General features: G+C 38.5%; 1 protein-coding gene across 1 annotated transcript in view; it reads left to right on the top strand.

Moving 5' to 3' along the window:
- LOC136858222 (L-asparaginase 1) overlaps positions 1–14,239 on the top strand; it is a 257,068-nt gene that overhangs the window by 203,971 nt on the left and 38,858 nt on the right. Inside the window, exon 9 of the mRNA XM_067137609.2 lies at positions 364–573. Coding sequence (XP_066993710.2) covers positions 364–573 — 210 coding nt within the window. The remainder of the gene's footprint in view (positions 1–363; positions 574–14,239) is intronic.

Below are 14,239 nucleotides of genomic sequence, written 5' to 3'. Positions count from 1 at the left end.
TTGAAATCTGCATCCGTTTTACATACATACATACATACATACATACATACATACATACATACATACAATATATTCTCCAGTGTTCTGTCTACAAACCTCTGTGAATGAACTAGAAATGAATCTAGGACAGTTTGATGCCAAACAACGAAGAGAGGCATAGCAATTCATAGCTGAAACCTGGGCAGCTCCAGTACATTTACATTTTGAAGCCAACAGAATGCCCAGGAAACTTTTTAACTTATTGTTCATTTCCTCCCTCATTTATTACAGACTTTTCTGTCCTGGAGTGGCAAGCAAAATATTCAAGCAGTTTAGAAAGTCTTAATTATGCTAAGCAGCTAATTATTATCCTTATTTATCTAGATGATGCGCAGTAATTTACGTGGTGAGCTGACTACTTCAAGTCAAGTGACTCAGGTGAAGGAGTGGGATCTGGTGGATGCTGTTGCACACACCCTGGACCTGCATTCTAACAAAGAACAGCAGCATTTGAGGACCATCCTGTATCCTGCAATTGTCACAGCTGCTGTACAAGAAGGCAGTATCGACAAATTACGACAGCTAAAGGAGTATGTAAGTATATAACATGTTCCCAAACTCCTGAGAAAATAAATCTCTTTAACTCTTGGGCATAGATTAAGCTGAACATGTAAAATTATCTCATAGCTGACATTACATTCACAGACATACAGTAAGTAGTAATGAAGAGAACAAGCAGGTGTTGAATCAAGTCATATAAAGAGAGATAGGAACATAAAACGGAAAACATAATAGGATAAGTATGACAGGACAGTATGGGAAGAAGGAGCAATAGAGAGAGGAAAACCGAGCAAGTGGCCATGCAGTTAGGGTCGTGCAGCTATGAGCTTGCATCCGGGAGATAGTGGGTTCAACCCTACTGTCGACAGCCCTGAACATGGTTTTCTGTGGTTTCCCATTTTCACACCAGGAAAATGCTGGAGCTGTTCCTTAAGGCCATGGCCGCTTCCTTCCCACTCCTAGCCCTTCCCTATCCCATTGTTGCCATAAGATCTATCTGTGTTGGTGCGACATAAAGCAAATTGGAAAAAAAAAAAAAAGGAAAAAGCACAAACAAGAAAATATGAAAGGACAAGGATGATCTCCATATCTCCTTGTGTCTGTACATTTACTGGCACATAAAAAAAATCCTGTGGGACCACATTTTGGTACCTCAGGATCTCCAAAAACCACAAATGTAGTTAGTCGAACATAAAACCAACAACAACATTATTAGAGGGAGCAACAGAAGAGACAAGGAAAATATCTGCAAATTCATACACTGCCATTTTGAAGTAAATGGGCTTACTCCTCGTCAGTTCTTCATCTATTTCTTCTCAGTTCCTGAAAAATTTGTTTCTGCTCCTCAGCTTTGTTGTCATTGATGGGTTCATTTTCATGTTCTTACCTATCTATATGTGACTTCACAAAATTTCAAATTTCAAGCGCGGGTGACTGTATGGTTGGAGGAAACAGCAGGTTTCATAGCTGAGTCCTGTCATGTAAAAGAAGACATAAATAATTGCAAATGATACAATGTCTGTGTGTGTCCTCTACACAAGATATATCTGACTGAATTACAGTAAAACCTGTCCTCAGTGGAAACCCAAGGGACTGGAATTTTTTCTGCTGTGTGCAGGATTCTGTTTCATAAAGGTGGTTAAAAAATAAAAATAAGTACGTACCTCCATTAGATAATCCAGCAGTAGATTTATACAATTTTGTGGAGTAGTAGATATGACACTAATCACACACTTACATTCACTAATTCATCAGCACTAACACAAATCTGTTCTTGTTTAGAATTTCCTAACAGCGCATAATAGTACAGTACATACAATTATTTCGTATACATTACATGTTTTATAGAAATAACACCAATAGTAATTACTTTACATTACTGGTACTGTCATTCACTTCTTCCAGTAATCCAAAATTGTACACTGGACCCCACATTCCGTAGTAGCATGGTTCACAATTAAAACAAAAAGGTTTGGCAAAGAATGTTGAACAATTTTGCATCATGTTTTTACTAGCAAAAAAGACTGAATGTCCTTTATGGCTGATAGAGCATATTGGTAGGACTTCATGTTACATAAACCATCTTCTTCAGAGTCTTCATTCTTATCATCACTATAATTATTTCTGTTTTCTTTTCTTGGAGGTGATGGGTGATGAATTCTTCGATGTTTTCTAATGCTGCTTCTGTCTCAACTTCTAGGTCAATGGCCATGTAATCTTCTGCACTGGCATTGCCGTAATTATACTGTTCAAGAGTTTGTTGTAGCACAAACTTGGCTTTGTGAAAGCATTGATGTACTGTATATAGAGTCGCTCCTTTCACTGCTATTGTGATCCAAATTGCAGCATCAAGCACAGAGACACAGTTCCTGACTGAATGCTGTCTCAGCCATCTTAGATCCATTCGGAATACACATGTACTGAAACGGGTTAGGAAGGAAATTCACATTCTTTTCCATTATAATACCAAAACCAACTTCCGTTTCCACATCACAGGTTCCGCTAAATACAGGTAAACTTGCATGAATGTTAAACCATAATTCACAGCACCAGGAAAATTTTTCTTTATGGACAGTTTTCCAGTTCATAAAGATTCTGCTAAAGACAGGCTTTACTGTAAAAGGCTATAGAATATCACTCCAGATCTAGAGAAAGCATATGACAGAGTACAGAGGGGAAAGACGTTTGCTGTACTGGGGGACTATGGAATTAAGGGTAGATCATTAAAATCAATTGGACTGCAGTGAGAATTGATGGTAGAATGAGTTCTTGGTTCAAGGTACTTACTGGGGTTAGACAAGGCTGTAATCTTTCATCTTCGTTGTTCAAAGTTTTCATGGATCATATGCTGACAGGTATAAAGTAGCAGGGAGAGATTCAGTTAAGTGGAAATGTAGTTATTGGTGTTGCCTATGCTGATGACTAGGTCTTAATGACAGATTGTGCCAAAAGCTTCAGTCTAATATCTTGGAACTTGAAAATAACGGGCACCTGGAAATGTTCTCCGCAGTGCCTGCGTGCTGCTGAGTAAGGTAGCATGAGCAGTTTAGTTGGCAGCACGGTGTCACATCTGTCACCCTTGCTTGCTCGCTCACCGACAGGCCAAGGTCAACAGGGTAGCAGTACAGGAAAAACCATACGTGTTAGCTGTGGTCTGTCGAAATCGTCAGTGTGTATTGCAGTGAGCAAATGTTTGGCTAGATTATTGAAATAGTGAAACAGAATACAGGCGGTAATGTTTACTACTGAAGAGAGAGTTTTTTTTAATGGTATCGCGTACTTTCAAGGAGGTATATCACGATAGTATTTGCACGACCATGGGTAGTTTAAACACCAAAAACCAAAAGAAGGTCGTAGCAACACGTGGAAGATATTAGGGCCCACCAAGGTCAGGTGGATAAAGAAAAAAATAATTTACTACTAAGTAAAAGAAGTTAATACTGACTAAAATAAAACAACAGACTTAAGTTAAACAGGAACTTTAATAATATGAAAGAAAGGTTGACACAAATCAACTAATAAGTCCTGCATATAAGACACAGGGAAGATTAAATTAAATTAGGAAGCCTTGGACATCAAGTTAGATTCAAATTAAAATCAAAAGAAACTGCTTTCACTATTCAAATCGTAAGATAAATCTGGAATATTTTTCAGGGTAAATTAGGAAACGTAGTACTCAAGAAAAGTTCCAACCCTAAGATCTTGGTTTGATTACACTATGGTAGTAGAGTAGAAAAATGCTTTCGTATGACTACTTCAGAAGTTTATCAACATAAATCAGAAAAGCCAAGTTACAGATCCCAAAATAGCACCAAGAGCAGAACAGGCGCACGTAATTAAAATAAAACATAGAGGAGAAATTAGAAATAAAAGCCACCAAGTAAACTAATTATCTAGTTTAAAATGTTAATACTTTAGAACACCAATAACCGCAGAAATACGAAGCACGAACTCCGATTCACATACCCAACCAGAACAAAAAACACTCAACTCACCTCATATGTTCACCAGCAACAGTCGTATCAGACGTCAAATGTCAAACTATAATAATTACATTCACCAACCAAGGGTTGTGAATGTAACCAAGGTAACCGGTCACATGACCAAGAAAATGGCTACCCTTACAAGATAATGAACCAAAGCTAGAACCAGTCATTCGAAAACAATTTTTCTACTCGTACATTCTCCATTTTCTCACAATGCTTCGTATAGTAAGATATTAAAGATTTTCCAGACAGGATTAATGCATAATACCCCCTTTTAAAATTAAGACGTACTCTCGAAGGTATAGTAGAAGTATGGAGACGAACTTGTCACAAAATCTTTGAATACATTAATTTTCTTATTAAAAGAACATCTCTAGAGTGGTTAACAACCTAAAATCATTCTATGAATAATTACATAAAGGCCCCACGAAGGTTTATAACATATTCACAATAAAGATAACCAGCAATTCAGTCTCTTTGGTAAATCGAATTTTTCACTAACAGTGATAATTGAATTTTACTTAGTACAATTTAGGTGTAGATATACCCGACGACACAGAACAGTTCGCTGATAATTACTGTTATCACATCCATATTCTTCCAGGATCAAACGAAGATTGTAGTTACTTACAGTTTCCCAAGTTGACAAATAAAATACATCAAAACCGACTGGTGACTATCACCACACGGCGATAGAATTACCCCGGATCAAAAGGGTACATTTTCCACCTTTTTTCCTCTGCTAATATATAATTTAAAGATGCAACAGCAAGAGCAAGATTTTTCTTCTTCTATCTTCCATTCAGAAAAAAAAACAGATGACGACCGAAAATATGGTCGTGTAGAGGAACAATACAGTACAAGTTAAGTTGGGTACATGCTACAAGAGGGCAGCACAATACATGTCTTGAAGTTCACTGGAGGCTACTGTCTGCGGGAGGCACCAGTACAACTAGCACTTTGCAGAATGATAATGTGGCTTATTTTAAATGCCCTTAAACTGTCCAATTTCCGTCAGAGCCTCCCCCTCCAAAAGATCAACATAGGGCTGGCCTCAGCAACAGACAATAGTGGTGGAAAATCTTCAAATTTTTAGTGAGATTTAAGGTTCCTACTTAGCGTTTGTAGAAGGGACGAAGATGCAGGTTGGAATAAGAGCACAGAGAAACCCATGTAGACCAGAATCTTCCACAGTTAGCAAATTGTTCGGAATTCATCGGAGTTCAATAGGTAAATGTTGTAACCACGAACACACATCTTGATATTAGATACACAATTTTGAAAGTTTTCTCCTCATAAAATGATACCAAATCCCATACTAAATCGTTCTATCAAAAGAAAGCAAGGTTACCTCTTTTTAAATGATACAGATAAATGCATACGTTAATCAAACCTTTGGGGCTCATACTGTAGAGAAAGGCATGATTCACATTTTTAAAAAAATTTACATACACCCAGGAAGAAATAGTAAACAAGTAACCCAAGAAATTAGTGCATAAAAATCATTTAACCAAAGGGAAACAAGAAGCATAATGGCCATCGCTACATCATCAGGCATCCAACCACACCATGTAAGTTACCAACAGAGGAATCAAGGAGATTCAAAATAAACCCCAAAGAAGGACTCCAAGAAAGGAGTTACATAGGAAACCAAGAAAAAATTACCCCAGAAAATAATACATAGACCAAGGACAGGTCTCAAACAAATTCAATTAAATAGAAAACAAAGAAAGTTAAAATATACTTTGAGCATAATAGCACAAGCACTACCAATCAGTGAGTTTAAATGGTCAATATTTCAAAATCTTGGTTGTACAACCAACACTGCAGAATCATTTCAAAACTTGGATCAACATCTCATGGATTCAAGGCATCACAAACAGAAAGGGAAAAGAGAAAAGGATACAACTCAACCAATAGAAGAAAAACACAGAAAGCACAGAATTCAGATCAATGCCAATTCCATGACTATCAGATAAACATTTTCAAGCAAGAGAAACTTTGAGCCGATCGGTTGGAGATCTTTTTCAAATCAAGATGGTAGGGCTGCGCATAGTCGGTCCTCGACAACAGATCACCCAAGACATACCAAGCAAGAATAGTTTACAGATTAACAGCAAACACTCCTCTGAGCATAATAAAGAACATGGAATTAACAGGACAGAAACGGAGCTAAAAAAACTCAGGAGGGAATACAATCCGGAATCTAATAACCAACCTATTATATGGCATCACTAAATAATTCATCCCACAATGGCACATCCAATCAAATCAAAAGGCAAAGATAAGACCTCAGATTAGATAACCAAGAAGGAAGATAAGGAGCGATGTCCTACACAACGTACACTACCGGATGTCCCTTACAGAACCACTGGGGAAAAGAAAACGCCATAGAGTGGCACATAACATAAATAGAACCATGTAGTAAAACAAAGCAAACTCAAAATTACGTCGGATTAGCAGGTAACGCAGAGAAACGTGAGATGAAGCAACCAAGTACGCGATACCAAGAAGAAATAAATAGCAAGACAAGTTAATTCACTATGAGTTGCAGATACACCTCTTAATTCCTCCCAAAATCTACTGAGACACAGAGGTACAATTAAAGGTAACACACTCCCATACCAAAGTGCCATAGCTACTAGATACTTGACACAATACTCATAGGAAGACCACAGATAAGACACATGGGTTAACTCATTAGAGTTTAAAAGATAAACATCTTCCACACCATGATCTTCAGCCATAATTCCATCTCAATAAACATTAAATTAGAATTACTCCACCGAAACATCATAAATCAATGCCCTTAGGCACACCGATTAGGTCCAAGACGATACATGCTTCTGAAAAGATCCCATTAGCAAAACCAAAATAACACTAACAACCAGTAGATAGGTAAATTACATAACACCAGCAGTGATCTGCAACTCAAGAATGAAAACAAACCCTAGATACCACTAAGGTTGAAAGTTAAGGAAATTCAACAACCATACTCAAGTAGTGCACAACCCAATTCCATTACACCAGAAGTAGATATTAGAATTCCAATATAGTTTCCACCCAAGTAAGGAATGTAAATACATTTACCAGATAAAAAAGATTAGGGAAAGTTTCACGCTTAGAACAAAACCCAGAAGTGGTTCACAAGGCTAACCAAGGAGAAAACACAAGGTCATTGAGCTATAGGTAAGTACAAGGTATCAGTATGTAGGAAATGAAGCTCGATTAAGACACACAGAGTCCATGCACTAGGCAAACGAACCATTATCTCCACCACTAACCAACCATACAACATCAAAGCTAATAACCACTCCAAAATAAACAACATACGACGTCACTCGAATCACTACCAATCCCACACACTCACACCCACACAATGAAAAGATGACAGATGGAAATCTTTCACACAGTAAACACACACGATTCATATCACCACAACTACTCTTCAGGATAGCAATGATCAAGTCACATCGCGATAAATTAATCTGGTGTTCAACATTCAATGCGGAAACAATCAGGACATGATTCCTTAGGTTAAATTACCCACCTGATGGATAGAAACTATCTGAGAAGTACAATTAGCAAGGTAAACACCATAAATTACTAAAATGGTAATTCGGAAGTACACCACACAAGCATCAGTTTTCAAAAAATAAAGATGATAATTTGGGAAATAACACAAGAACACTAAAACAGAGAAGATTACCAAAAATTCACGAGTTACAAATTCACAATCAGAAAATCATCAATAAGTTACCAAATGAACCATCCGAAAATACTTAACACAAGGCAAATAATAAATTCACTCACCAATTAGTAGTATGCAAAACAACTTCAACAGAGGGTGTTAATTCTCCACCCACGTTACACTTAACAAAAGGTTTCAACAAGAAAAATTACCAATTAACCAGGTTTAATTTGAGAAAGGTGAACACGCCTAATACGTTTAGCAATTGGATCACTGACTAAGACGGATACCGGAGTTAGAAACTGCAACAAGGTACAGGGCCCTTGATACCTTGGGGCAAGTTTAGCAGAAAACTTATGGACAGCCTTACTGATGGGGTAACACTTTACATAGACCTGATCACCAACTTTCAATTCTGATGACTTTCTGTCTTTATCATACCTATTTTTAACCTTTTCGTAGGACACAGCCAAATTTTTCTTCGCCTCATTCCAAATCTTTTGGACATCTTTAGGTTTAGAGAATTCAGGCAACAGATCTTCACTAGACAACAGATTAGACATAGGAGAATATGGAGTATAACAGAACATAAGATCCATAGGTGTCTTCCGGTGAGATTCATGAGTAGCACAGTTGAAGGTGTGGGCCAGCCAATGCAAACAAGAATCCCATTTGCATTGGTTGTCGTGATGATATGCAATCAGAGCAGATCTTAAATTTCTATTTAACCTTTCAGCATATGAAGGGTTCGGATAATAGGGGGTGGTAGTAACGTGGGAGATGGACAACTCAAATAGATATTTCCTGAAGGAATTACTAGTGAAGGAACTAGCATTGTCCGAAACCAGAAACTTGGGAGGACCGAAGGATGAGAAGATGGAATTTAGGCAGTTAATAGAAGTACGGGAGTTGGTGGACCGGGTAGGGAATATCCAGCAAAATCTAGAGAAAGCATCAATACATACAAAGATATGGGTGTTTCCTAGGGAAGAGCGGGGGAAAGGTCCTACGTAGTCTATAAACAACCGTTCCATGGGGCGAGAGGCTTGGGAAGATGACAGCAATCCAATTCTGTTGTTCAAGTTAGTCTTACTAATGCCACAAGATTGACAAGATTTGATCATTGTTCTAATGTCATGATCCATTTTCTTCCAAATGAAAAACTGCCGGATCTTTTGCCTGGTTTTGTAAGTACCTAGATGGCCACCAATGGGTGAAGAGTGATAGTACTTAAAAATGATGGGTACAAGAACCTTTGGAACAACGATTTTTAAGTTACGGTCCTTCCGACCCTTACAACAAAGGACACCTTTAGACAAAGAATAGGGTTTTACTTCCGTACCATCATTAATTGCGTCTATGATCTTCTTCAATTCAGGATCCGACTTCTGATGATCTTCGAACTCATGATACAATAGAGGAAAGTCTGAAAGGATTGCGCCGACACCAACAGCATTGACTTCAAGTTCTCCCACATTAGGATTCAGTTCAGACTCGTCATTCCCTTCGAACATTCTACTTAAGCAATCTGCAATGACATTCTCAGAACCCCTAATATGACGAACGTTGAACTTGAAAGAAGAAATACGGAGCGCCCACCTGGTTATCCTTCCGGTTCTTTTGGGCCTATTTAGCACCCAAGAAAGGGCCTGATTGTCTGTTTCCAACTCGAAATTCACATGCTCAATGAATGGTCTAAACTTTTCAAGAGCGAACAAGACTGCAAGACATTATAGTTCATAGACAGAGTACTTACTTTCCAAATTATTAAGAGTTCTAGATACCTAGGCAATAGGTCTACGCTCACCATCATACTCCTGCAAGAGTACCCCGGCAATAGCCTTATTGGAAGCATCGGTTTGCACAACAAATCGCTTGTTAAAGTCAGGAATTGCCAACACCGGAGCATTGGTCAAGGCAGCTTTCAGAGAATCGAAGGCTACTTGTTGGGCGTTACCCCAGGTGAACTTCACACCTTTACGTCTAAGACAATTCAAGGGAGCAGCAATTTCTGCAAAATTTGGAATGAATTTCCGAAAAAAATTGACCATACCAATGAAGCGGGCAACACCTTTAACGTCCCTAGGAGGTTTGAAGTCCCTGATACCTTGAGTTCTAGACTGATCTATGGAGACACCATCTGAGGAAACTACATGCCCCAGGAAGGACATGCTAGGCTGTGCGAAGGCAACCTTAGATAGCTTGACAGTAAGTCCAGCCTTCTTCAGGCATACCAAAAACTTCCCTAATATGTTCTAGATGTTCTTCGAAGGTGTTTGAAAAAATTACGACATCGTCCAAATAATTATACACAAACTTGAACTTTATGTCCGACAGAATGGAATTTAGCAGCCTCGACAACACAGCTGCTCCACAGCTCAGACCGAACGGCAGTCTCAGGAACTCATACAGGTTCCAGTCGGTAATAAAGGCAGTTAGGGGAATGGATCTCTTAGAAAGGGGGACCTGGTAGTACGCTTGGTTCAAGTCCAGAACGGTGAAAAACTTCGCTCCAGAAAACCATCCGAAACAAGTGTGGAGATCAGGCAAAGGAATCGATTGGAGTACTATCTTACTATTTAGGGCTCGATAGTCTATCACAGCACGGAAACCACCAGAGGACTTGGGCACTAAGAACACCGGAGAGGCATATGGAGAGGTAGAAGGTCTGATAACACCATCCTTTTCCATCTGTTCCACAATTTTCTTCAATTCTAGCATACGTGGCGGAGACAGACGATACGGAGGAGATCTGACCGGTTGATGATCTAACAACTCAATGTCATATTCTAGGACATCAGTCAACCCTAATTTACTAGTTAAGACTTCCGGAAATTCTTTACAGAGGTTTCGCACTTGTTCAGCTTCAATTTCCCCTAGATGCCTCAGATCAAGGCATTTCAGATCACTATCCTCGACAGGAGACGGGTAACCTACACACGAAGAAATGGGTATCTTCAACGGAGCATCAACCAAAGCAAACTTAACGTCTGGAGAAAATTTAAAAAAGAAATTCCTACTCTGTAAGTCTAACACTAGACCCACGCTAGACAGAAAATTCGAACCAAGAATTACGTTACAAGTCAAATTAGGCATTACTAAACATCTGACCTTCCAGGTGAATCTGCCAATCCTCAACTTAACCTTGACTGAACCTAAAATTTTCAAAAACTGAGAGTTAGCAGTAACGCATTTGACTTTCGTAGATTCCAATTCCGGCAATTTACATGGGGATTTCATTTTATAGTACCATGTCGAATTAATTAGGCACACCACACTTCCGGTATCAAGTAAAGCGTTTACCGGTTCATTATTGATTTCTACGGAAGTACAAGTACCTTGGGAGGGAACATGAACAGAAATCTTGTTACACTGATGCGGGCAAATAAATTTTTCAGACGTCCAAGGATTTTCAATGCTAGGCCTGTTACATTCTAACTTGTCTTCTAGTCATTGATTATTACTCTGAACTGACAAAGGACAGTTTTTCTTCACATGTTGTTTGGATCCACAGGAATAGCAACCACCAGAATGACGTTTAACAACTGGACAAGTGTTCCTCAAATGACCCCTAGAACCACAGTTAAAACATTTGCGAACATTTCCATCCTTAGCAACTGAAGAGACAGTAGGATTATCAGGTCTAACAGGAGGAGGAAGGTTGACAGGTCTGGTAGAGTCACCATGTTTGACGTCCTCAGCGAATGAGCATGCCTCTTCCAGTTCTCGGAAATTGGTGGGACATCGGGTTAAAGAGAGGTAGGACCGATACGAGGGTGATATGCCTTTTAAAATCCTAGCCACCATCTCGCTTTCCTGAACAGAGATCATAAATACCTTGCAGTAAAATCTCAAGTCCAACACATAAGACAACAAATTTTCATGTAAAAACTGAGTTCTGAAACAGTGTTTGGGAATTAAGCTTTGGAGAGCAAGAGATGGAATCAACTTCCCTAGTACCAGCTCATGGAAAGCATTGATGGATAGGTTCCGTGATATAGCTTCCGAAATCTCTCTTTTCAAAATCCCTTCACAGTGAGGGAATAGAGCACGAAAAATACCCAAATCGTCCACAGAATAAACATTAGCTGACTCCGTCAGCTCCACAAGAAATCTTAAAAACCTGATGCTTTCCTCAATAGAGTTAACAGAAAAATTATTTACTCCTTTAAAAATCTCCTTCAAACAATTAGGAGATGACGCAGAATTAACTCGAGTTAGCAAGCTTTCCAGAACAGAAGTTGTGATCCCACAGTTACATGGGTTATGAGGAGAGGATACAATAGTATTTGGAGAAGGTTCAGACGAAGGCGTGATGGGGTTAACTTTCTCAGAAATTCCCATATTACTAACATCTTTATTGATCAACAAAAGGTCAAGTTCGGCTGAAATGCCCGAAACAATAGTTATTAACTTGATACATTCTGTCATAATTTCGTCCTCAGGCTTAACAGCAAGAATGTCCTGGATGCGCCCAAGATAGTGATGAGCTCTGGCTTTTAACCTGTTCACTTGAGCTCTCGTAGGAGGTAATTCGGAAAATTCTTCCCTAATAACGTTAATTTCTTGCAACGAGTCACATATCGCACTTAAAAATTCCCCACACTTAGTTCGATTAATAATAGACAGGTCAATGGGAACATGAACATTTGCTGTCAGTAAGGCAGCACACTCTCCTATGGTACCAGGTACCTCTAAATTCCGGATCGATAGTTCATATATCAACTCAGCCTTTCGAAGCTGATAGGGAAAAATCACAGTACGAGACATAGTTTTTTGGGTAAGGAACACCGAAACAAAGATTACGCCCAATACACACTTCCTTCGCTAAGCTTATTTCCACTAAGGAACAGGCCGATCAACACCCCCAAAGAAAGGTTATGAGTGACGCATAAGAGCCTTCAGGCACCGAGAAAACAATAAGAGATCCAGTAACCTTTACTTCCCGGTTAATTTAGGGTATGCCAAACCCATAGAATCATCAAACACAAGACAGAAAGACACAGATGCACGCCAAGACAAATTACAGTGTGAGATGTTTTCACCTTTCTTCATGCAAATAAAATTCTCAGTTACAGGACCGAGAAATTACTAAGAGAAAATCAAATCAAATAACTCACCGGTTGTCAGCCTTATGATTAGATCAAAGCAAATTTCCAGCAGCAAGCTAGCATACCAAGCTCCCAAGCCAAAGAATCAGGAATACATAACCCTCAGATACCTCACACAGCAGCGATGGGCTCCCCCAAGATGACAAAATGCACATGGAACAGAAATATATTTGCATTAACACAAGTCGGATCTTGCCTTCCTCTTTACAACTAAGCACTTTCAAAATGTACCTTGTTAATATTTTAGTCAGTATTCAAGAATTCTCAAGATAGGTAAAAAAAAACCACTAACAGTTTACTAAGAGGGAAATAGAATCACAGAGAAAATTAAAATTCAAACAAAACAAAAGAACCACGCTCTGCTACCAAAAACACTATCGCGTACTTTCAAGGAGGTATATCACGATAGTATTTGCACGACCATGGGTAGTTTAAACACCAAAAACCAAAAGAAGGTCGTAGCAACACGTGGAAGATATTAGGGCCCACCAAGGTCAGGTGGATAAAGAAAAAAATAATTTACTACTAAGTAAAAGAAGTTAATACTGACTAAAATAAAACAACAGACTTAAGTTAAACAGGAACTTTAATAATATGAAAGAAAGGTTGACACAAATCAACTAATAAGTCCTGCATATAAGACACAGGGAAGATTAAATTAAATTAGGAAGCCTTGGACATCAAGTTAGATTCAAATTAAAATCAAAAGAAACTGCTTTCACTATTCAAATCGTAAGATAAATCTGGAATATTTTTCAGGGTAAATTAGGAAACGTAGTACTCAAGAAAAGTTCCAACCCTAAGATCTTGGTTTGATTACACTATGGTAGTAGAGTAGAAAAATGCTTTCGTATGACTACTTCAGAAGTTTATCAACATAAATCAGAAAAGCCAAGTTACAGATCCCAAAATAGCACCAAGAGCAGAACAGGCGCACGTAATTAAAATAAAACATAGAGGAGAAATTAGAAATAAAAGCCACCAAGTAAACTAATTATCTAGTTTAAAATGTTAATACTTTAGAACACCAATAACCGCAGAAATACGAAGCACGAACTCCGATTCACATACCCAACCAGAACAAAAAACACTCAACTCACCTCATATGTTCACCAGCAACAGTCGTATCAGACGTCAAATGTCAAACTATAATAATTACATTCACCAACCAAGGGTTGTGAATGTAACCAAGGTAACCGGTCACATGACCAAGAAAATGGCTACCCTTACAAGATAATGAACCAAAGCTAGAACCAGTCATTCGAAAACAATTTTTCTACTCGTACATTCTCCATTTTCTCACAATGCTTCGTATAGTAAGATATTAAAGATTTTCCAGACAGGATTAATGCATAATACCCCCTTTTAAAATTAAGACGTACTCTCGAAGGTATAGTAGAAGTATGGAGACG

Source organism: Anabrus simplex, chromosome 1, assembly GCF_040414725.1.
Source record: "Anabrus simplex isolate iqAnaSimp1 chromosome 1, ASM4041472v1, whole genome shotgun sequence".
Lineage (NCBI taxonomy): Eukaryota > Metazoa > Arthropoda > Insecta > Orthoptera > Tettigoniidae > Anabrus > Anabrus simplex.
The sequence above is the reverse complement of the archived record's forward strand: the minus strand, read 5'-3'. Positions and strand labels throughout refer to the sequence as shown.